Source organism: Octodon degus, unplaced genomic scaffold (assembly GCF_000260255.1).
Source record: "Octodon degus isolate 3935 unplaced genomic scaffold, OctDeg1.0 scaffold00022, whole genome shotgun sequence".
In the NCBI taxonomy this organism is placed as follows: Eukaryota; Metazoa; Chordata; class Mammalia; order Rodentia; family Octodontidae; genus Octodon; species Octodon degus.
Genome location: NW_004524598.1, coordinates 11,134,352 through 11,156,765, shown reverse-complemented (window position 1 = coordinate 11,156,765; position 22,414 = coordinate 11,134,352). Strand labels below are relative to the sequence as shown.

Here is a 22,414-nt window from a genome sequence, read left to right as displayed (position 1 = left end):
TGGTGTGTGATTTCCAGTTTCCTCAGTGCTAGTGTCTTCTGCATTTGTACTGGGTGGACTCGGGGCCTGAGACTGCATTTTGTTCCTTCTCTTTGTCATTCTGTATACCACTGTCTTCTGACCTTTGGTGCAGAGCTTAGATAGAGTTATTACCTTAGCACCAGGTCCGGATCTGTGAAGTTCAGATTCCTCCAGGTGTGTGTTGTTTGGATCTGGCTGCTGTGCTCCACTTCTTTCTGCTGTAGTCCTTAGAGTTGAACCCTTTGTGTCTCTCTGGCAAGATGTTCTGCTCCTGAATCAGCTGGGTAGATCTTGCCTCTAGCCTCTTTGCAGGGAGTTCTGCTGACGGGTTCTGCGCTGGGCCTGTACTCTGAGGGTCAAATGAGGATTCGTGGGCCCCGGGCGGTCTCACTCACAAGTCGGGCCTGGGCTCTGGGTCTATTCAGGATCCCGCGGGCTGTGGGTCATCTCACTCACTCTGCCAACTCATTTTAAAGTTCTTTTTTTTTTTTTTTTTGCGGAACCAGGGATTGAACTCAGGGCCTTGTGTATGCCAACTCATTTTAAAAGAATATACTAATAGATATTTCTAGTGCTTTTCATGAATTTTCTTAATCTTTATGCAGTTTTGAGGTAAGTACAGTAATTACTATTTTGTAAATACAGCATTTGAGATGCATCAAGTATAGTATTAATATGTGGTAATGCTGGACACTGAATCAGTAACACCACATAAGAATTGTTTTAGCTAAAGATACAGTGAAAGAAAGGAGTAATCATAGGGACTCTCAATAAAATAGACCTAATTTTATTCCTAGACTTAGTGGAATTGTGGCTTCACACACATTTCTTAAGCTTTAAAAAATCCTGTTAAGAAATGGCTTTGGCAGAGGTCTGCAACATTGGGACCTCGGTGAGAATTCATACTGGTTCAATATGTGTGTTGGTGAGAATAGGGCAGTAGTATGGAATAGCATGTGTATTAGGTGAAAATAGATTACATTTAAAGATTGTGAAACTCATTTAACACATTTATTGAGTGGTTTCTATGTGACAATTATTATATTGAATGCTGGTCTACAGGTATGAATGAAATATGGTCTCCATCTTTTTGAACAGATTTAATGGAAGAGACAGAAATACACCAGTAAACACAGATGATTTCACATGGTCATGTGAAAAATGATGGCTTGGGGAGAGAGAAAAGAACAGAAAAACAACTTGAGACTAGATGGTAGATGGCTTCAGTATATTTGAACTTAAAATTTATGTTGTAGATAGCGATACAGTGGCAACCTAACTTGTCAGGTTAGTAAAATCAGACCTTTCCTGTAACACAATTCATTTTTCTAGAAGTTTGCCTTTTAATTATGAAGTTTTCTCAGGATTATGAAGAATAAGTGTGAGTCTTATTATACCTTATCAGGCTTTCAAAGGCAAAAGCCTAAACTCCGAACAGTGTTTAAAACTCCAGAACAACTTCCTCATAACACTGAGTTAACAGTATAATCTTAAGACTTAGCTTCTCTTAAGGAAAACATAAAGTTCCTCAACTTCCAAAGGGACAAAAAATTGTTGACTCAGGAATTGTGTAGAAATATTAGAGCATGATATTAGCTATTTTTTTTATATTACCTATTATCATGGTTTAGTTTGTGTTGCATCTTTGAAGAATTGGTGAAAATCAGTGCGAAACAATCAAAGCACTGACGCTCCTGATGTAACTCAGCAGTCGGGCTGGTTTCCACCACCCCACCTGCGTGGACTTTTTCTTTTGATGATTTTCCAGTTTTTCATTTCTTCTTACATAGGAGCTTCCTCAGGTGTTAGTGCTGGAGGTATTGTTTTGTGGAAACTTTTTTTGAAATTGGGTCAAAATACACAGAATTTTGGACATTGACCAGGCTGAGAAGTGATGGTGCTGACGTAACAGCAGTGTGGAAAAAGCACTAGCTGCTGTGGCTGTCGCCAGCGTAACATGCAGGCCAGGATCTGGCACACAGAAGCTAGGAACAGTCAGAGAAGGTTGAGAATTGGGATGTACAATGTTGGTGGTTGGCATCTGATAATAAGTAACAAAGTATTTGGAATGCAAAGAACTTTTTTTTTTGTAGTACTGTGGATTGAACTAAGATGTGGCAATTGCCAGGCAGGTGCTTATGCCACTGAGCAATCTTCCTGGTCCTCAGAGAACCATTTTAAAAAATGAGTTTCTTATTAGAAAAAGTACTGGAAAAATTTAGAAAGCATGAAAGAAGTGAAATAACTTTTGGAACTACTGAATTTTAAAGTGAATATTAATTTTTATGTAAAGTTATTAGAAAATTATCAATACCAAATTTTCCAATTGGTGCTTATTCAAAATACCAGTAAAAAATAATACCAAGTATTCATATAATAAAAAGTTTACTTCTTGGAGCAAAAGAAAATATCAGTGAAGATGTTAACTTCTGGAATGGTGAAAGAGTTCAAGAATTATTTCAACCTGTGAGGTTACAGATTGGTAGCACAAAATGAAACGATGGGCCCGGGGCGGCAGCTCTGTGGCAGACACTTGCTTACACATCCCAGGTCCTGGGTTCAGTTCCCCAGTGTTGCAGAGTGACATGACATAAGGCACTGTGACTGCTTCTTCAGCAATCTGCAATAAGACAGTTAGCTGGTAATGAAACTGAAGCGCAGTTATCAATTTGGGAAAGATACCCAGTGAAAATGCTGAAAAATGGCACTAGATCTTGAAAGGACAACTAGCATATAATAATTTATTTGAAGTAGTTGCAATATGAAAAAGATGAATAAAGTACATAACAAACCTGGCCACTAAGAATGAGTTGGACAGTTAAAAGTTACTACGAAGGATAGAACTTCTAAATCTAGTAATACGAAGTCTGCAAAAAAATGTACATTTTCTTGATATTCTCAGTCTGGTTTCTTTCCATATGGGTCAAAAGCAGAAATTAAAAATAAAAGAGTGGAATCAGGGTGTAGTTTAATGGTAGAGCAATTGCTTAGCATGTGTGAGGCCCCAGGTTCAATCCAAAACCAGATAAAAAACTGGGTCAGAGGCAAAAAGATGTATATAGTTTGTTATAAAACACAAGTTGGGGGGCCAGGGAGATCGCTCAGCAGAATAAGCGCTTCCCTGGCAAGCACAAGGGCCTGAGTTCAATCCCCAGTTCCACAAAAAACAAAACAAAACAAAACAAAAAACCAACTTGGATATCAGTGCCTTGCTGTGATAGAAACTTATAAACACTAGAAAATCTTTATTACTCATTCTATGTTGTTATTTTTTATTTTTATTTTTTATTCTCTTTAAAATGAAGAGAATGAGATGATTTATACCAGAGAAACCAAAATTGGTTTATACTGTTGAATTTGTATTTATTTGATAATTCTAATGTTAAAATAATTCTCCAAAACTAAAAACAGAAATTAGTTTTGTGTGTGTTTCAAAGCAGAAGTAGTATTATATCCTCTGAGAAAAGATGAAAATTTCAGGGTATTATCAGAGAATGTGGAAGAATTATACTGGAAATAACCAAAGCTCTAGAGCTACAGGTTAGATGGAAAATTCATCCTTCCTTTACCCTACTTTTTACTGCATGGTAAACCGCAGTGCCCTTATGGAGTTGGTACAGATACTAGCCAGCAACTTCAGTTCACCTGCCCGCTGCGAACAAAGCTTAATCTCACCATAAACTATCAGTCTGGCTCCTTGCTCATTTAGTACACTACAGTGATGCCCTTTGCTGGTCGTTTGTTTAGTTTAGGCTAATTATTACAGTAACTGTGTTACACAAGGTGGACAGGCTCTATGAGGTGGCACAAGAAACTCTTAGCATCTGATGATTACTTTTACTTAAACTTCACTGCCATGCCCAAATAATCAGTCTTCACTCCCTCTGAACATTTGAAGCCTGCAGACCTACTAAGGTAGGTTCAAGATTTGTTAGATATAATGGGGTGACCAATTTGATTCATGCATTTAGCAAATATTTATCAAGCCCCTGTTAAGAGTTCAACACTGCTGTAGATACAAGAAATATAGTTGCATACTAAAAAAGCAAATTTCTGCCCTCCTGGAACTGACAGTCTACAGAAGAACAAAACGTTCTAGTAAATTCGTAAGTTGGTAGTGTTATGAAAGGCAAATAGAGGGTGCAGTAAACAACCATAGTAGGGAGCCTCCATCAGTGGAGTTTCCTCACTGAGGAAGCTGTGTTTGATGCTAGATCTGAAGATCGGCTAGAAGTTAGGTAAGAAAAGAACAATTAGGGTAAAGAGAATGCTGTTTGAAATCCCTGAGGCAGAAAAAAAATTTGAAGTTAAAACATTGTCAGTCTGTCTGAAATAAGTTCTCAAGAGTCAGGTACATGAAGCAATCACTGGATGGTTTACATCAGAGACAAACATGGCAGACTTTGTGGCTGCAGTCGCTCTGACCCCTCTAAGGAGAATGGATTGGAAAGCTGAGAGTGCAGTGACTCTAGAAGGTGGAAGGAGGAAAACTTACTAGAAGCAGACAATAACGGCCAAGGATGACAGTGTAGGTAATGAAGTGAGTTAGTGGATTTGAGTTGTGCTCTGAAGGTCTGATCTCTAGTACTTGGTTATGTATTTGAATAAATAGTTCTTTATTCAAAGGAATTTCTAGGGCTGGTGAGATGGCTCAGTGGCCTAAAGCACCTACTTAGAACAACCTTAGCAAAGCACAGGGACCACGGTTCAATCCCCCAGCACCACATGCCCGCCAGCCCCACCCCCTGGTGGGCTGAGCTGGCCACACACACACACACACACACACACAAATAAAACAACAACAACAAAAAAAAACCAAAGGAATTTCTATAAGTCATCACTAGCTTTGAATAGGAACTGTGCTCCTAGGCAAGACAAGGTGGGGTTCCTGTGAGTCTCTGGTCACATTTCTGCCAACTGATTAGTACATAGCTTTGTTTTTTGGGTTTTGATTTAAAGGTACTTTATTTAATGCTGTAGTCTGGATCTCAAATGTCCCCCAAGGTCTTACATGCTAAGCTTGCCTGGGGTAGCCTTACAGAGATCGAGAGACCACAGTCTCATTTTCTTTTTAGCTTCCTGACCATGAGGTCAGTCACTTTGCAGCCTTGTACAGAGCAGCAGGCCACCTTATCATGGTCTAAAATCTGCAGAGCTGTGAGCCAAATGATTATACATCATTATAAATGATTATCTCAGGTATTTTGTTACAGTAGCAGAAAGCTAACACACTACGGACTAATACTTCTAAGTAGCATTGAACTCATGGTCCGTAGCTCTGTAATTTATGCCTGAATGAAGTTTATTTATCAAATTCATGGTTATTAGCACTGTAATTTATGCCTGAATGAAGTTTATTACATGTGTTTTTTCTATAATGTTATAGCCTTCTCACAACAAAGCATTCTCCTTGGGGGCCACCTTAATCAGCAACAAAAAGCCTGAGAAAGTGAAAAATGTGTACTTCTGGATTATTTTATTGTATAACTTCCGTGTCATTGTTGAGACAAGGTCTCACTATGTAATGCAGGCTGGCCTTGAACTCACTCTGCAGCCTAGGCTGGCCTCACAGGATCCTCTGGCTTCAGCCTCCTGAGTGTGGGCCACCATGTCTAGCTCATTACTTTGATACTCAAAATGTCCCAGATTTAAACTTCGGGAACTGCAGACTTTGTCCTGTTACTTTTTCACATATTTTCACCAGTCTCTGAAGTTTGTTTTTAGCAGGTTACTCTAGGTTTATGTGTACTTCACCTGTCTGAATACTGGAGTCACATAATTTTTTCAAGCATTCTTGGCTTGCCTTAATTTTCATAATGATATTTAGAAATCAGGCATCTTGTATACATATAGGTACTACAGTATCCTTGCTTCTTGGCCCAGTCAGCCAATAGGAAATATACGCACTTGAACAAAAATGAATTTTGCTTTTTTTTTTTTTTTTTTTTGCGGAACCGGGGATTGAACTCAGACCCTTGCACTTGCCAGGCAAGCGCTTATTCTACTGAGCCATCTCCCCGGCCCCATGAATTTTGCTTTTGAGGATCGGAGCAAAGTAGAAGTAATGTTATGAAAACTCTGTATGTGAATACTTAAAAAATGCTTAAAATATTAAGTTCCCAGTTTCTAAGCTATATTTTGAAATTAAAACATTAAAAATATTTTTTAGTAAAAGTGTATTAAAAATCACAGGGAAATTAAGCCCTATAGCACCTATTAACGTTGCAGATTAAAATCCATCATTAGTGGTAACAGGGAAAAGGAAGTGAAAGCGCTTTCACATTGCCTCAGAACAAAGTCAACTTTTTATTGTTTGCTGTTCACCGTAGTAAGACTAAATGATTGTAGCAGGATGTGTACATGTTAATGTACACACACTTTGGGTGTGTTTTAGTAGTAAAGCAAATGCATTTTCTACTTGAGCTACCTATCCATATTGAGACAAGACAGTTTTACTATTTCATAGTATCTAATACCCAAGAAAGCTCTCAAATACATGTTACAGACTCCCTCGCCCTGTTTATCGCTCCTGCTGGGCTTATGTTTTTACTGCGCCTTCATTTCTGTGCTGTAATGAGTTCTGGGTCTTGGGGAGAAAGGCAAGTCATTTACTGCATCTGATGAATATTTTTGTTCTCAAGTTGACCTAATTTTTTTTTATATCTGGCCCAAGAAAGTCTTTCGTGTGTTAATTATAAAAATTAATGAACTTTGCAGATAAAAACTTTGTAAACAAAATCGAACTTTCTTAAGCTCATGATTAACTTCTGCAGAGTTCCATTTTGCATAGTTCCTTGGTAACCTACCTAAGGATTGTATGCTTCCTAGTAGTTCTCTTCAGAACAGAAGCTGGAAGAATGAGGCCTACTTTTGACCAGATGTAGGTCAGAAAGAACTGGTTTTAGCCGGTTGATGGGAAATTGAGGGGGCAGGCAGCAGTGGCACCTCTGCAGTCAACGTGGCGCGTGAGGGTGCCGGCAGGTGACCAAGGCTGCACATGGATTCTATGCCCCCGATAAAAGGACTGTACAGATAGGAAATTTAATAGGAAAAAAGACTGCATTTTAAAAGCTTTTTGATTTTAAATGTTCTCATCTTGCAAAATTATTTACATAATTAATAAATTTCTTAAGAAAAGATGCTCCTCAGGGAGTTTGATTTGAATCCTGTCAGGAAAATGAAATGAAAAATGGCCTTTAGATTTTATTATAGAATACTCAAGGCTAGTAAATTGAGAATTGACCTTATATTTTTGTCTTTGTATTAGCAAAAAGGATAATATACTAGACTTTTCTGGAAGATACTGTTTTTGTTATTTTTAAAAAATAACTTTAGTGAGTAAAGCTAAGTACAAGCTATATTCTTAATAAATTAATAAGCAGTATAAACCTAATTTACTCCCTCATAAACTTTACAGGGTAAGATTTCCATTTCTTATGCCTCATAATCTACTGCTTGTCTACTTTGATTTTTTTTTCTTAGTTTCTGTTACTTATTTCAGTATCTTACAACTATATTGTCATAATCCTAAGATATTACAGTGCACTTTGAGCTTTTCCATGGTATTTCTTATGCCTCTGCTTCTGTAATATCTACCCTTGAGGGCAATAGAAAAGGATACCTAAACCTTCCTGGCACTGAGAAAATAGCTTTTGAGCATCTAACAATCGGATCTGGCCATAAGAAATGAAAACCCAAAAGTTAATCTTGACACAGTGTATGGTGCTGGTTGGTCACATGGAAGGAACCGAATTCTAAATGGTTGGTTTATTCAAAGGCTAAAAAAGTTAAAAAGTTAAGGAAAGTGAAAGTGAGAAAACAGACCACAATCACCTTGGTTTTGGTACAGGTGTGGTTATTCAAGTAGCAACTGGACCTTGTGTTGCCCAGTTTTTGAAGGCCAACCAGCCAGTTCTGTTTCTTTGAGTAGCCAAGAAAGTCACTAATACAAGGGGTAGAGACAAAACAGCACTGCCCATAGCTGGGGATTAGGGAAGTGAAAGCCATTATGCCTTTGAGGGTTTAACTTGAAGAACCTTCTGTAGGAGACACATGGACATGAGAGGAAGCAGAGTGTGAGGATTTGGGGAGCTACGTAAATGGTGCCTCTCAATTGTTCCTTTAGGGCAGTAATAGGAGGATACAGCAGTGGGTAAGTTTGTACTTTAGAAAGGCATTAAAAATAACAGTAAAGCGGAAGTAGTAAGTAGTATTCTATACAGCCTATAAAGTTTATTATGTGACACTAATTATCATGTCCAATTATGTTTTCTAATATATCATCTTTTGAGATGGTTCCTTGGACTCAATCCCTGTGGGGTCTTTGGTTTTATAATCTTAACTTTTATTTTAAAAAATGTAAAATTTTTCTTTATTCTCTGTTTGGGTATACAGCACATCCTTGGTTTCCATTAAGCATCAGCCGAGGGTTTTAACCCTATCACCACAAACAGCCTAGGATTTAAAGACTCATCTTCAGACCTAGAAAACTGTCATGTAGCTTTTTCAGTAGAGAGTAATCTTTTTTTAAATTTTTTAAATTTTTATTTATTTGTGTGTGTGTGTGCATGTGTGTGTGTGGCCAGCTCAGCCCACCAGGGGGCGCTGCTGGCTGGCATGTGGTGCTGGGGGATTGAACCGCGGTCCCTGTGCTTTGTTTAGCTTGTTCTAAGTAGGTGCTTTAGACCACTGAGCCATCTCACCAGCCCTGAGAGTAATCTTTTTGATACTGTTTCCTCATCTCATAGTTTTTAGTCTATGACCAACCTGTCCACATTACGTTACGTACAGATTGAACATAATGGTATGGTAGGTGTTTAACCTGCAGTAGAAAAAGGTCTGTAACTAAGAAGGATGTCTTTTGTTTGTAAGGCCTATGCCAAATTTCTTGTCTTATTTTCTTGAGTTGAGATTTAGAAACAATGAAAACATAGGCACAGGTAATAAATTTGATATAATGGACTTTCACTCCCCCTCAGAGCTTATTTTTTATAGTATTTAACTATTAAAAATATTGAATTCAAACTGCTGATTTGAATTAAATGAAAATACAGAGGCTTATTGTGATTATCATAGAATACAGCTACTGTCCATTGAAGATTTTGGTTCTTATAAGGGTGTTAATGAGCTGTGTTTAGGACCAATTTGCTAAAGTACTTTTTTGGGAGTATTGATACTTATGATAAAAGTTTTATTTTTACTTTCTGGAAATAAATGATTTATAGTGGAACTGCAAGCTAGATTATTCAGGTCTCCTGAGCAAAAATAAGTCAGAATAGTTAAGAGCACATATAATCAATATGAATCAAATAATTACTTTTTGTATCTTACAGATAGTTCTTTTTTGGGATTTTCCATAGAATTATACAGATTGGGCTTAAATATTGAGACTGCTTATGTAAATTATCTACTAAGCCTGAATTCATTTACAAATAACATTGACCTGAATCATTTGATTCCTAATTCAGTAACTTCATAACAACTAAGCCTTTCTTTTGTTTGTACTTTATTATTTATTTGACAAGAGGGTCTTGCTACATAGTTCAGACTTGTAGTGATCCTCCTGTCTCAGCCTTCCTAGCACTGGGATTATATGCATGCACCACCATGCCTGGTTTCACGCCGGCACAGCATGCGGTACTAGGGATCGAACTCGGGTCCTTGTGCTTGCCAGGCAGGCGCTTAGATTGCCAAACTATCTCCCCAGCCCTGTTTGTACTTTAAATATAATGTGGAAAAATGTTTTAAAAGGTGGCTATGAAGCCTAATTAAAAAATAATGAGCTTGATGCATTCTGCTTAAAGTGGCAAAAGATTGTTTCATTTCATTACTTAATATACTCAAAATCTTCTGACACTTTTAACCAGAAGTGGTAAGCCTAGTTAATGTCAGATTTTTCTAAATCTTAATTTTTAAATAGAGATACATTGTTATATTTCCTTTAATCTGAAGTTCATTGGAAATTATTTTAGAAATTATGCTGAATTGTACCAAAGGACTTAACATGAACAACATCCTGTGTGACGGAATTGTATTACAAGAATGTTCTTTACTTTTCTACTTTACCACTTTACCATTTCCCTCTTTTGTTTTCAAAGAGAAACTGGTAGCCTGGGTAGATTCAAGGCATCTTTAAGTGAGAATGTCTTGGGGAGCCCCAAGGAACTGATGAAGTTAAGTGTGCCTTCGTTAGTGTACGCTGTTCAGAACAACATGGCTTTCCTAGCGCTTAGCAATCTGGATGCAGCAGTATACCAGGTAAGTGTAGCAAATGATAATGAAAAGTTCTAACTGCTTGAAATAGATTTATTATGGAAAGATTTTGCTAATTCTACCACATCAAATAAGTTTCTCAATGTTAATGATTTCAGAAATGTTCATCTGTCAGAGACAAATACTAACCAAATATTAATAATATTAGCTATTTATTAATTCATTAATTTGTTGAATAGGTGACCTACCAGTTGAAAATTCCCTGTACTGCTTTATGTACTGTTTTAATGTTAAATCGGACACTCAGCAAATTACAGTGGATTTCAGTTTTTATGCTGTGTGGTGGAGTCACACTTGTACAGTGGAAACCAGCCCAAGCTACAAAAGTTATGGTAAGAAAAAAACTACAGAACTGATGTAGGAAATGTCTGAGTTGCACTGCAGTCTTGTACATATCAGTCACATGGGTGAATATATCACAGTCACATTTCTTTGACTTAAATTTTTCCTTTTAGAAAGGCTTTTCTAAAAAACAAGTTTTGCTGTTAATGATAGCAATATAGACTATTTTCTATTTCTTGAAGAAACATACTAAAATATATCAGAGAAAAAAATGTGTTAGGATAGTACCTTATACATTTTCCATCCCCTTGTTTTATCAGCAACAAAAATGAAGTCCAAATAATGACTTGTCCAAAGAGTTAATCACTAATTTGTGACTAAAACCATCAGCTTCTACACAAATTTCTACACCTTTAGAAACATCTCAGGAATACCAGCAAAGGTGTTCTCCATTTGGGTTTCATTCTTTCCTCTTAACTTGATGACGGGAATGGTGTTCTGAGCACTGATGATGACAATAGGGCAAAAAAGAAATACCTCTTAAGTTTTCAGGAGTAAATCTTAAGGTTCAAGAGTGAATATTAAGGTACATTCCTTTTTTTTCTTAATACTCCATGTCACAATCATTTATTTCCCCAAAGAGAAGTTGGAAGTGGACCTCTGGTGAATGACTTTAAAGGTCAGGGGGTTTTCTACAAATATGTACTCTCCAACTTTCAGCAAACAGGCCATAATTTTCTTAGGAAGGGCAGTTGGGAATGGGCAGAGAGCTTAAAAAATGACAAGTCTGGTTCTTTTTAGTAATTACTCTCTAGTTTGATAGAGAAATGTCTTTTTTCAGAAAATGAGTTTTCGATTGAGACTTAACTGCTTTCAGATGCTGTGGAAGCATGTTCCTATCCTTGGTGACATTTCAAAACATTTATCAGATACACAAGTTTAACTCAGTAGAACTGCAGAGAAATAACTTCTTTGGGAAGGCAAACATTATGTTAAATGTGAGCTTTAAGTAATATCAGAAAAATCGTTAGGTCTACCTCAGACACATTTGAAAGTTGTTGGCTTAAGTGGATTAAGGGCAGCTTTTCCTACTTGGACCCCTCAAGATTCATAGTTTAAGCAGAATGCAGATTCCGTAACTACTTCTCATTGTTCTTGTCTGAATAATTTAAGTCCCCGCTAACTCCCCAAGATGATCTTGTGAGTGCCTGAAGATAGTATCATGCCCCCATTCTCCAGGTTCCCCTTCTCTCCCATTTACACAACCCTATTCTTTCCATGGTATAGTTTCTAGTCAGAAACTTAGCAGTCCCTGCCTCTAGCCCAATACTTGTTTCTCTTCTAGACGCATTCATTGATCTTGTTCCTCAGTATGTCTTAAAACGTCTATCAAATTAGGTATACTTTGAGATTTCCTCTCCTCCCCTTGTTCTGAATGAGCAAAAATTAGTTTTTTGAGTAGTGTATTCTAAATCAATTTTAGAATTGATTGTACACAGCTATATGAACTTGTGTCACATTTGTCTCAGTAGCAGACTTAATTCTAAATTAAAATGCAGGATGTATTTGTATTTAGGCAGCTCATCCCGTTCTGTGTCAGTCCCGAGGTCTTTACAGTTCTTACCTATTATCAGCTTTCCTTTGCATAGTATGCTTTCTAGAGTGGGCAAAGTCTTCAGTGAAAATTTCAAACAGGACCAGAGTTCCTTAGTTCCATGCCTAAGGTTGCCTCAGCCAGGTGGTTCTGGCTTGGCTCTCTTACAAGGTTGTAGCGAAGCCACTGTCTAGAGTTGCAGTCAGCTATAAAGGCTTGACTGGGCCCTGAGGATGTATTTCTGCATGGGCTTATCATAATTCCTGACAGGTTGGCACTGGTTGCTTGTCTAGCGTGATTTGATCCTATCAGCATGTTTTCTGTATAAGCATTTATTATACTGTCGTGCTCACTACATTCTGTCTTGTCTGTAGAGATATTGGCAGCTCTGTCAGATTTCTTGCCAAACTTGGCCTTTTTGAAATTCCTCTAATCATTTAACAAGAATCCTTTCAGTAGAGAAATCTGGATGTTTCATTCTGAGGAAACCATACTTCTTTCCACTGGTGACCATAAGTTCAGATCATTTGTATTCTATTTTGAGTGTGTTTATATTTTAAAATTACCATTTATGGGGAAAAAGAAACTAGACTTTGCTAATTCTATTTACTTATCATCTAATAGTACATTATCTAGCTTAAACATTTTCCCCATGAATAAACATACTTTAAAAAGCCTTTTAATGCTTTAAGGTTGTTTTTTTTTTTTCCCCCCTTTGTAAGCCTCTGCTTAGTCTAATTCTTTAATGGTTTACAGTTTCTGGTTATATTTCTCAATGTTCTGCAGTTCAGTGACGATGCCTTAGTCATGTTGATTTCTTTGTGTTCTAACTCTTCATCAGAATGTCATTCTTCAGGTCCTCTTAATCCTTCTTAACCACTTTCCCACTGGTCATAGGATTCTAACTGGAAGTTTATCCTCTGAATTGTGATTTATTCAAGATTGGGCAGTTACTCATGCTGCAGTGACACGGCTGCTTTCTTGGTCCAGAATTTCCTTCATGTGCACTTCATCACCTGTCAGATCCTTGCCAGTCCAGGGAAGCAATTTCCATCACTGTTTCCTAACTGTAGAGAACAATAAAGCAAGTCAGGAACTTGGTACACTAATTGAAACAGGTTGCTGGGCTCCTCCCTGGGATGGGGCCTGACAATTTCCATTTGTAATAAATTTCCAGGTGATGCTGCTGCAGCTGGTCCAGGGACCACACTTTGAGAACCACTGGTCTACAATGTCTTCCGTTTCTCCTTTTATCTTCATACAAACATTTTAGACCAAGCTTTCTCTCCCAGGTACTTACTCTCCTTACATTAGGCTTATTTTGAACACAGCATATTCTTCTTTGCAATATTGGAATTGAGTATCAGTCCTCTTAATTTCAGCAATATTGTTCAGGTAGTGTTTGCCTCAAGGAAAGAGATGAAAGAAGGAAAATAAATGAGCTTGGAACAGTGGTCTGGTGGGAACTCATTACACATGCATCTCAAGGCATGTCTCCCAGCATTACCAATTGTATATTCTTGTCAATTCTCCTGTACATGAAATTATAAAAGCAGATTTTTGTGAGCTATGTATTGCCTTCTTTATTCAGTATATAGCTATGATTCAGTATGTAGAAGGTACACTGTAACTATCTAATGAAACTTGAAGAAGTCAAGCCCTTCATACTGTAGGTGATGAAGAATAAATAAGTTGTTACCATTTTCATGACAGCACTCTAAAGAGACTGGAGTGATGGCAAAATTAAGAAGCAGGCCAGATATGGAAAACTCTATGCTGGAGTACTTATTGGTATTAGGAAATAGGGTTATTATATGTCTGTTATTTGAGGGACACATTTTCAATTTAAGTGCTCTGGGATTTCTAAAATGAGCCTTTTTGATTAGTTCTGTCTTATGTGATATGACACATACTTTTATTAGAACATTAACACAGATTATTTGTTTAGACTGTTGGATGAATTCTATTGTTACTAAAAAACTTTTCAAATTACTATCATAGGTGGAACAGAATCCATTATTGGGTTTTGGTGCTATAGCTATTGCTGTATTATGCTCAGGATTTGCAGGTATGTCATGAAAAATATTTTACCTGTTGTCACTCTTTAAAACTATACTTTAGGGCTCAGGAGATGGCTCAGTAAAATAAGTGTTTCCCTGGCAAGCGCAAGGGTCTGAGTTCAATACCCGGTTTCGCCAAAAAAAAAAAAAAAAAGTAAAATAAAAATAAATAAAACCATACTTTAACAATGTATCTAATTTATCTTGCTCTGGCATGCTAGTTTTATTCCTAGTAATCCTTTTATCTCCTTATGTTTATTGTTGTTTGTCCCCGTATCTCCAGTGCGTGGCCTTGTTTGACTCTGTTCAGACATCAGTCCTTATTCAGACTTGGAGTTGTCTAATGTATGCCTGTCATCCCTCACCTCCTCAGTGTAACCAACAGCCCAACAGTAAATGAAGGGGGGGGGAAGGGGAGAGACTGAAAGTGGAGGAAATTAGCCTTAGAAAGCTCAGCTAGCTTTCTGTTTTTCTACAATTGGAGACAGACTAGCTCCAAAACCTCCAGGTTCTCTGCTTGAGCAGACTAGGACCTGTGGCCTAGAAAGGCAAGGTGGATGGAGTGTTAGAAAACAGTACAAAACAGCTGAAAAGGAGCGAACGAACAAAGTCACTCAGCAGGAAAACAGAAGTCTGGGGTCATATGTGTAGGAACAACTGCTGCTCCATTAAATCAAGAAAAAAATGGAAGATGATTTTAAAATAGTTCCAACAGAGATGAAATTTAAAGCTCTTTTTGGGAATGAATATATTAGCAATAGCTATGTGTCTACCCTTACTTGTATCTATTTTAAGCATTAGGATTTTTTATTTTTGATGAAGTAAACTTGGATAAAAATGAGATGCATTATAAGAAAACTTCTAAATTTAGGAATATACTTAATTGAATATACTTAATTAACCATAGTATTCTAAACCTTTTTTAACATACAACAAATTAGGAATAAAAATGGACTCATCCAAGAAATAATATACTTTTGATTTTTCGCAGTACTTTTGAACAGTTAGGTCCAACTCTATTTAGATCACATGAGGAAATGGAGGGTTGTTTATGATCAGAGTAACTGAGAACCAAATAAATGGTTTTCTCAGACGAAAGATCAAAGGTAGAATAAAAATGGCAATTTTATGTTTTTATTCTCTGGCTCTTTCCAGCATAAATTTATTAAAAATATGTTTTTCATTAAGATTTTTACATACGTATCCTAAGTTTCTAATAGACTTTTACCCCTAAAATTGTTAATGTCTTTTCAAGTGTGTATTCAAGGGCCATCCAGATAGCTCAGTGGACTAATGTGCCTGCTTAGGCAGAGCACAGCAGCTGGGGTTCAACCCCCAGTGTGCTGTGCTGGCCCACCCCTGGGGATTGAGACTGGGTGTGGTGGCGCACACCTGTAATCCCAGCGCTTGGGGGGATGAAAACAGGAGAATCACTACTGAGTCCGATCTATGTAGTGAGACCCTGTATTACATACATATATTGTGTGTGTGTGTGTGTGTTTTCATTCAAATAAAAGGCTCACTGAGGGGCGTATGACTTTTGAGGTGGAGGGGAGTCATATACTCTTTAGAATGTCTGAAAAATGTCTGTGGACTCTCAACCCCAGAAAGGACAGGCACACTCACAGTTCTTTACTGAGTGAGAAGCTGATACTTTATAAACCTGCTTTAGAGGAAAAGTCACTTCCCTCAGCAAGTTCTGGTCAATTTTATTTTGGTTGTCATTCTGAAAAAACTAAATGGTGACTAGGTTATTCTCCCAAAGTAGATGTATTCATTTTTTAGCCAGATAGTGAAGGAGTATGATTAAGATAATTCCATCTAATAGTGTTTCAACTAGAGCAAGCCTTTTATTGGTGTTAATTAGCATAGAGCACCCCATGACTTATCTTGCTGCTAAATTAAAGGCAGAAGTGTTCTTAATTTAACAGCACCTATCAAAGGTTGTTTATAGATTTCTCCTTCAGTTGTTGTCTGTATGGTCTAGAGAAATGCAACTTAGTATTATTCAGTATATGTGTCATAATGTATATAATAAATATTTTCAAGGTTTGTTGGTTCCCAAGTCATGTTTTGTATCTTTAGTGTATATTTGAAATGAAAATTTGTATTATCTTTAATATTTTTATCTTTTAGGGGTATATTTTGAAAAAGTCTTAAAAAGTTCAGACACTTCCCTCTGGGTGAGAAACATTCAAATGTATCTGTCAGGAATCATTGTGACATTAATTGGCGCCTACTTGTCAGAGGGAGCTGAAATCCAAGAAAAAGGATTTTTCTATGGTTACACATACTATGTCTGGTTTGTCATATGTAAGTATCCAGGTAGTAAAGGCTGAGTAGATCCTTTTTATTTTTCTGAAATTAGGTATCGTAAGCTTTTGTAGCATTTTGAAATTATTCCTTTGATAACTATGAATACCAGTTTACTTTTGGTTTTATTAGCTTACTTCTGTGGCATAGCTATCCCAAAGCAATTTTGCCTTCACTGTCAAGAGTATCTAATGTGTTAGCAATAAATGTGTACAATTTAGTAGAAGACCACACTGCCTTTTGAGCATCTGAGAAACAGTGTTATGTAGGAACTACTCCATTTTAGTACAAACTCTCAGAGGACTACTTCTAGGAAAATAGTATTTTCCCTTTCCTAGGTAAATTAGTATGCTATCTCTGGAGATGAAAGTTACTTCACTGTCATGGAATGTTTAATTTGAGTGTTAAGATCTTATTTTTTTGTGTTCCAAGTTCTTGCAAGTGTGGGAGGCCTCTACACTTCCATTGTGGTCAAGTACACAGACAACATCATGAAGGGTTTTTCTGCAGCAGCAGCCATTGTCCTTTCTACCATTGCTTCAGTTATACTGTTTGGATTACAGATAAGTATGTCTTGGCCTTTCTACAGTTCATTTCATGTCTTATTAAAAGTGGCAGAGTTAGGTGTGGTGGCGTACACTTGTAATTCTAGCACTCAGGAGGCAGGAGGATTACCACAAGGCAGCCTCATTATACAGAGATCTTATCTCAAAAAACTGGCAGTTGACCATCCTGTTTCTAGGAATTTCTGGTTTGGTTACTACAGTTTATCCTGTTAAGTACAGCAGCTCAGAGTTGTGCGAAGTGTGCATTAGCAGTATTCAGACTGTTTAAATGGTTCTACAATTGAGAGTGAAGGGTGTTCCTTCTATGTGAAAGCAGAGGGCTACTCGTTACTGGAGAGCTTTGTAGTCAGCATCTTATTTTTTTATTTTTTTGTGGAACCGGGGATTGGACTCAGGCCCGTGCACTTGCCAGGGAAGTGCTTGTTCCACTGAGCCATCTCCCTGGTCCCTAAGCATCTTATTTTTAGAAATAGGATGATTTGAGTGAAGTTTTCTGTGTCTATAGGTTCAGCATCTATAAATCCAACCAGCAGATATTTGGGGAAAAATTATTTCTATACTTGCTATGTACTTTGTCATTATTTCCTGAATCATATAACAGTAATTTATATAGCATTTACATTGTATTAGGTATAAATAATCTATGAATGATTTAAAGGACGTGGGAGGATGCATGTTAAAGTTACATGAAACTTGAGCATCTGAAGATCTTGGTATGTGAGATGGGTGTGGGAACCAGTCCCCCTTAGACACTCCGACGTAACTATAGTACAACTGCGTACTCAAGGGACCAGACAGGAGGGCTTCAGGAAATGATCCAGCTGGCTTTGAATCCACTATATAGCTCAGGCTGCTCTTCAATTCTCTGATCCTCCTGCCTCAGCCCCTCAAGTGCAAGGATTACATGGTGGTGCTGCCCAACCAAGTGTGTTTTATCTTTTCCTTTACCTTGTATCTTCTTGTTTGATATCTTAGTTCAATCTGAACTTTTTTATACAAAGATAGTTTCATTTAATGTGATTCAATTCATTATCATAGCTGGTAGGCTGGCACCTTTGCTGTTAGTCTAGTGAATTACCCTGGCTCTCACTCATCTACCATTAAGTTGGCTCCTTCATTACTTAGGCAGTGATACATTTCAGGGTGCTTTTATGCTGTGTAATAAGTCATTATTATATCATTAACTAGTATCTGAGGAAAAGCTATCAGTGGTCTGGATTAAGTAAAAGCAGAACTGGCCTATGTCTGCACTTCGTTTTAGAGCTGATTACCCTTAAATGGAAATAGAAAACACCAATGTTGCAGAAAACCTAGAAAAACCATTCTGTAGTAGGGTACAAATCTCGTCTGTGCAGCCTTGGGAAAGTTAATGAAACCTGTGCCTCACTTTTTATTTGTTCAATGAGAATGGCGTCACCCATCTCCTAGGGTTGCTTCTCAAGTGACCTACTTGAAATCAGTGACTGGCACATAGGAGGTAAGCACCGTAAGGCCTGCATGTGTCACCGCAGTGCTAGAGCTCTCCATACCTTGTCTTCCTTTTGATGTTCTTACCTGATTAGGGCAAAATTTTAATTTTCATTGTCGTTCTGTGGCATCCTAATGTTCAGCATTAGTCTTTAGGTCTTTTCTCCTGAGAAAAATTGCTTTTGGTTAATGTTTTTTCTTGGCAAAATCTTTCGGGTAATTAGTTAGGCATATGCTATAAACTACTTGCCTTTTTGAAGGCAAAGATAGTCTTTTTTAGTAGTTAAGAATGAGAATAGCTTTATGTCATTTTTTTTTCTGCAACCATTTTTAAAAGCCTATGAAGACAGCAGTTGTACCTCACAGAGAAATGTTTCAGCTTGTAACAGAATGCACACTTTTGATAGAAGCACTTACCTATACATAACGCCTATATGTCAAGTTTGGGGACGTTCTAATTCAATTTCTTACATACTGATTTTTCAGGATTAAGATAAAATGGGCCCGTCTAACAGGAGATTTAATTTCACACAATAAATCACCATTTTCTATCTATTTAGAAATTTTCACTGATTTGAGCAATTTACCACATAATTCTGAATTGTATTCAGTTCTTTCCCTAAATTTTACATATTTCTGATACCATGGGAAATCTACATCAATTACATTTTCTTCTGTATTCACATATATTTCATGTCTATATAATTCCTATAAACTGAAGTATTTCCTAAGGAAGCTTTTGTGTTGTTGTTGTCAGGGTGGTCCAAGCTAGGCATGATGTTCTTCACAAGTGTGCCAGGAGTGATCAGTGGTTATCACTTGATTTTACTGTTTTTTTCTTTTGCTAGAATGAGTGAACTTTCTAAAATTTACTATTGTAAAAATTGAGTATTTGGCTTTCTTGTGTAACTAATAATGTTAATCCTTAGTTAAAATTCTTAAAAAATTTAAATTGATTAGAGTGATGATTGTTAGAATTTTAAAGGCACAAACAGAGCTTTTTCTTCCCCCAGCACTCACCTTTGCTCTGGGTACCCTTCTCGTGTGCGTTTCCATATATCTCTATGGATTACCCAGACAGGACACTACATCCATCCAGCAAGGAGAAACGGCTTCAAAAGAAAGAACCATTGGTGTGTGACTTGAGCCTCGGTAGAGTCCTACTGTGACTAAACAGCCTGCATTAATCTAGAGCCTTAAAGTCAGTCTCAGAAGGGAGCTTACATAGCAACGGCAAAGTAACTGTATGGCCCAAGGATCAAGCAAGAAGAAAGCTCTGAGAGAACTGGCACAGAGACAACTGCAGACCTGCTGAGGGTCCAGCTGTGTTGTAGAATGAAGGAATTTTATTGTGTGTATATATAATGTACATAACACGTAAGGAGATAATATGGTATTAAAAAATCACGTGAAGCTACCAAATCAAGTGATAAGGTATGGGCTACTATCTAAAGATCGAAGTGCCAAAGCCATTTTTGTGCTGTCCTGTTGTTCAGGTATCAGGGGAGGACGACCTCTCCTTGTTCTCCAGTTCATTCATGTACAGTATTTTGTCTCAGTAGCAGTCAAGAGCTAGGTCTTACAAACACAGAAACAACACAGGCTAGTTCAGAAACTGAATGTGTAACTTCTCAAATGGAATCTATTTTGTAATTCAGCCAGTGATTTCTGCGTGGTGACTGGGTACTCCTTTAGTGCTATATTTGTGCCATTCATTTTCTCATATTTCTTTGCTATTAGATATACTTGTCTTCAAGAAAATTTCTCACTTTTATACTTTTTTTAATAAAGTACAGTTGTTGGGGTCTCAATTTGTGAAATATTTCTATAATGTTAATGGGAGAAATTGAGCAATAAACTTTATTTATATGAATCCCTCTTTAATCACTTTTTGATATTACAGATATAACCATTAAGATAATGTAGAAACATAAAAAGCCAACATGTTGATTTTTTTTCTTTTATATGTGCAACTGTATAAAGTAAAGCTGTTTGCAAATAACAGCAGTGCCCTAAGTTTAATAAATCTTAAGCCCCCTCCCTAAAAGGGAATTCATGAGGAGGGCCACAATCAGGCAGGGCCACACAGCTTTAGATTGTAGGAATGATTCACTTCTTAGGCAGCTGCTTTGATGAAAGCGTGGCTCTGCCCATTACCATTCTTGTATCATCTATTTAATATTGAATGCCAGAATACCATTAATTTTTTTTTTTTTTAAATACCATTAATCTTGGAAAAAAGTGGAGAAGGATACTGGATGTGTAAAACATGATTATTGTAGATTTTTATTTTATGGTTTGTGCTGAGGGAATTTAAGCTTTAAGCATTAATTAATGCTTTAAACATTAGCAATCTGGCAGGCAGTTTAGTTAGAATGGAGGCATGAATCCTTCTAGGTAGGATAGGGAGGTAAACTATATATGCCAAATGATGTTATTCCAACTGAAAAGGCTTTGGTTCATGCCAGTTTGTTTCTCTTTCCTTAAAAAGATGTTCACTAGTATTCAAAAGGCTTTTTTTTTTTCCTTTTATGGTGGTGGGTATCAAATTTAAGGCCTTGTACAAAACAAGCAAGTTCTGTACTATCAAACCACACCCCTTACCCCTAGAAACTTCTATTAGCAACATTTATAAGAAACATTTACATTACAGCAGACCTGAAGAGAAATGCTGCCAGAGGAGGACGCTGTGCTGGTACAGCATATCATGTGATACCTACTTGTGCTAACTAATCTTAGCTAACGTCGTCAAGTCATACAAAGTGTACCTTATCCACACAAATACATGGAAGAAATGTTTAACTCTAAATTATGGTTTAGTTAGTATATTTTACAAAAAGATCGTTAACAATGTCTCCATAAGTGATTGAAATTAAGTCCCTGAATTCACAAAGTGAGTTACCAGGATGTATCAACTAAAAGGTAAACAAAAAGTAGGCTCTCTCTGGGAGGAATTATTAACCATATTGTCCATAAAGATGTTTATCTTTGGTCTCTATTCATATCTAGCCAAGATTTAAAAAAAAAAAAATTAGGTTCCTCTCATCATCAATTATTTGATGAAAACTTTAGATCATCTCAGCTGTAAGAAGTTTGTGAAAATGACACTGTAAAAAACTTCAAACCAGTTTAAATTCTCAGCCTTTACCTGCATTATCCGTAATTTTTTAATTTAAAAAGACTTAGTAGTACTTATTGGCCACAAAACTTGTGAGCAAAAAGATTAAACAAGCTGGTGTGGTAGTGTGCACCTATACTTTCAGCCATTCAGGAGGCTGAAGCAAAAGGATTTCTTGTGCCCTGGATTTGTGGCTGGCCTAGGCAACGTCGGTAATAGACAGTCTCAGCAAAGCAAAACCCAAAAGACCAGTAAGTTAAGTCGCTTACTTACTCTTAGTAAAATATACTGGCACAAAGTGCTAGTGAGTATATAATGTGAGCAGCAAGCCCAGTAAACATAATTTGCATTTATTTAGCATTGTGATAAGTCCTTTTCAATGAGAAATTACATCCTACATACAGGCATTATTCCAAGAAGTCTCATTCCATTGGCTAGGACATAACGGGCAGCTTTGAAAAGATGCAGTCTGGCCTACAAAATAGATCAAAAGAATGATTAAGTGTTCAGTAACACACTAGTTTATGTAAATAAGGATGGTTTTAGAATTCTAACTTTTTTTTTTTTTTTTTTCTCAAAGTTTTATTGACAAACAGATAGCAATGAGATAGTTTGAACTCATATCGGAAGGACAGTTTCAACAAATAATACACTGCATATATTCTTCTTAGTGGTTAATTGCTGTACAAGATGCGGACTTGTGATCCCATTTACAAACACC

At 37.0% G+C, this 22,414-nt stretch overlaps 2 protein-coding genes across 8 annotated transcripts in view; one reads left to right on the top strand and one right to left on the bottom strand.

The window, feature by feature from the left end:
- Window positions 1-20,442, top strand: part of Slc35a1 (solute carrier family 35 member A1) — a 26,825-nt gene extending 6,383 nt beyond the window's left edge. For all 4 annotated transcript variants that reach the window (XM_023711953.1, XM_023711955.1, XM_004628228.2 and 1 more), the window contains exons 3-8: window positions 10,119-10,278; window positions 10,473-10,625; window positions 14,171-14,237; window positions 16,366-16,542; window positions 16,975-17,109; window positions 19,589-20,442. In XM_023711953.1, the coding sequence (XP_023567721.1) occupies window positions 10,119-10,278; window positions 10,473-10,625; window positions 14,171-14,237; window positions 16,366-16,542; window positions 16,975-17,109; window positions 19,589-19,716 (820 nt within the window). In that variant the 3' untranslated portion in view covers window positions 19,717-20,442. The remainder of the gene's footprint in view (window positions 1-10,118; window positions 10,279-10,472; window positions 10,626-14,170; window positions 14,238-16,365; window positions 16,543-16,974; window positions 17,110-19,588) is intronic.
- A 1,580-nt stretch (window positions 20,443-22,022) lies between these two features.
- Window positions 22,023-22,414, bottom strand: part of Rars2 (arginyl-tRNA synthetase 2, mitochondrial) — a 71,764-nt gene continuing 71,372 nt past the window's right edge. For 3 of the 4 annotated variants that reach the window (XM_004628297.2, XM_023711991.1, XM_023711990.1), the window contains one exon: window positions 22,023-22,167. In XM_004628297.2, coding sequence (XP_004628354.1) covers window positions 22,081-22,167 — 87 coding nt within the window. In that variant the 3' untranslated portion in view covers window positions 22,023-22,080. The remainder of the gene's footprint in view (window positions 22,168-22,414) is intronic. The other variant, XM_023711989.1, reaches the window with a different exon arrangement.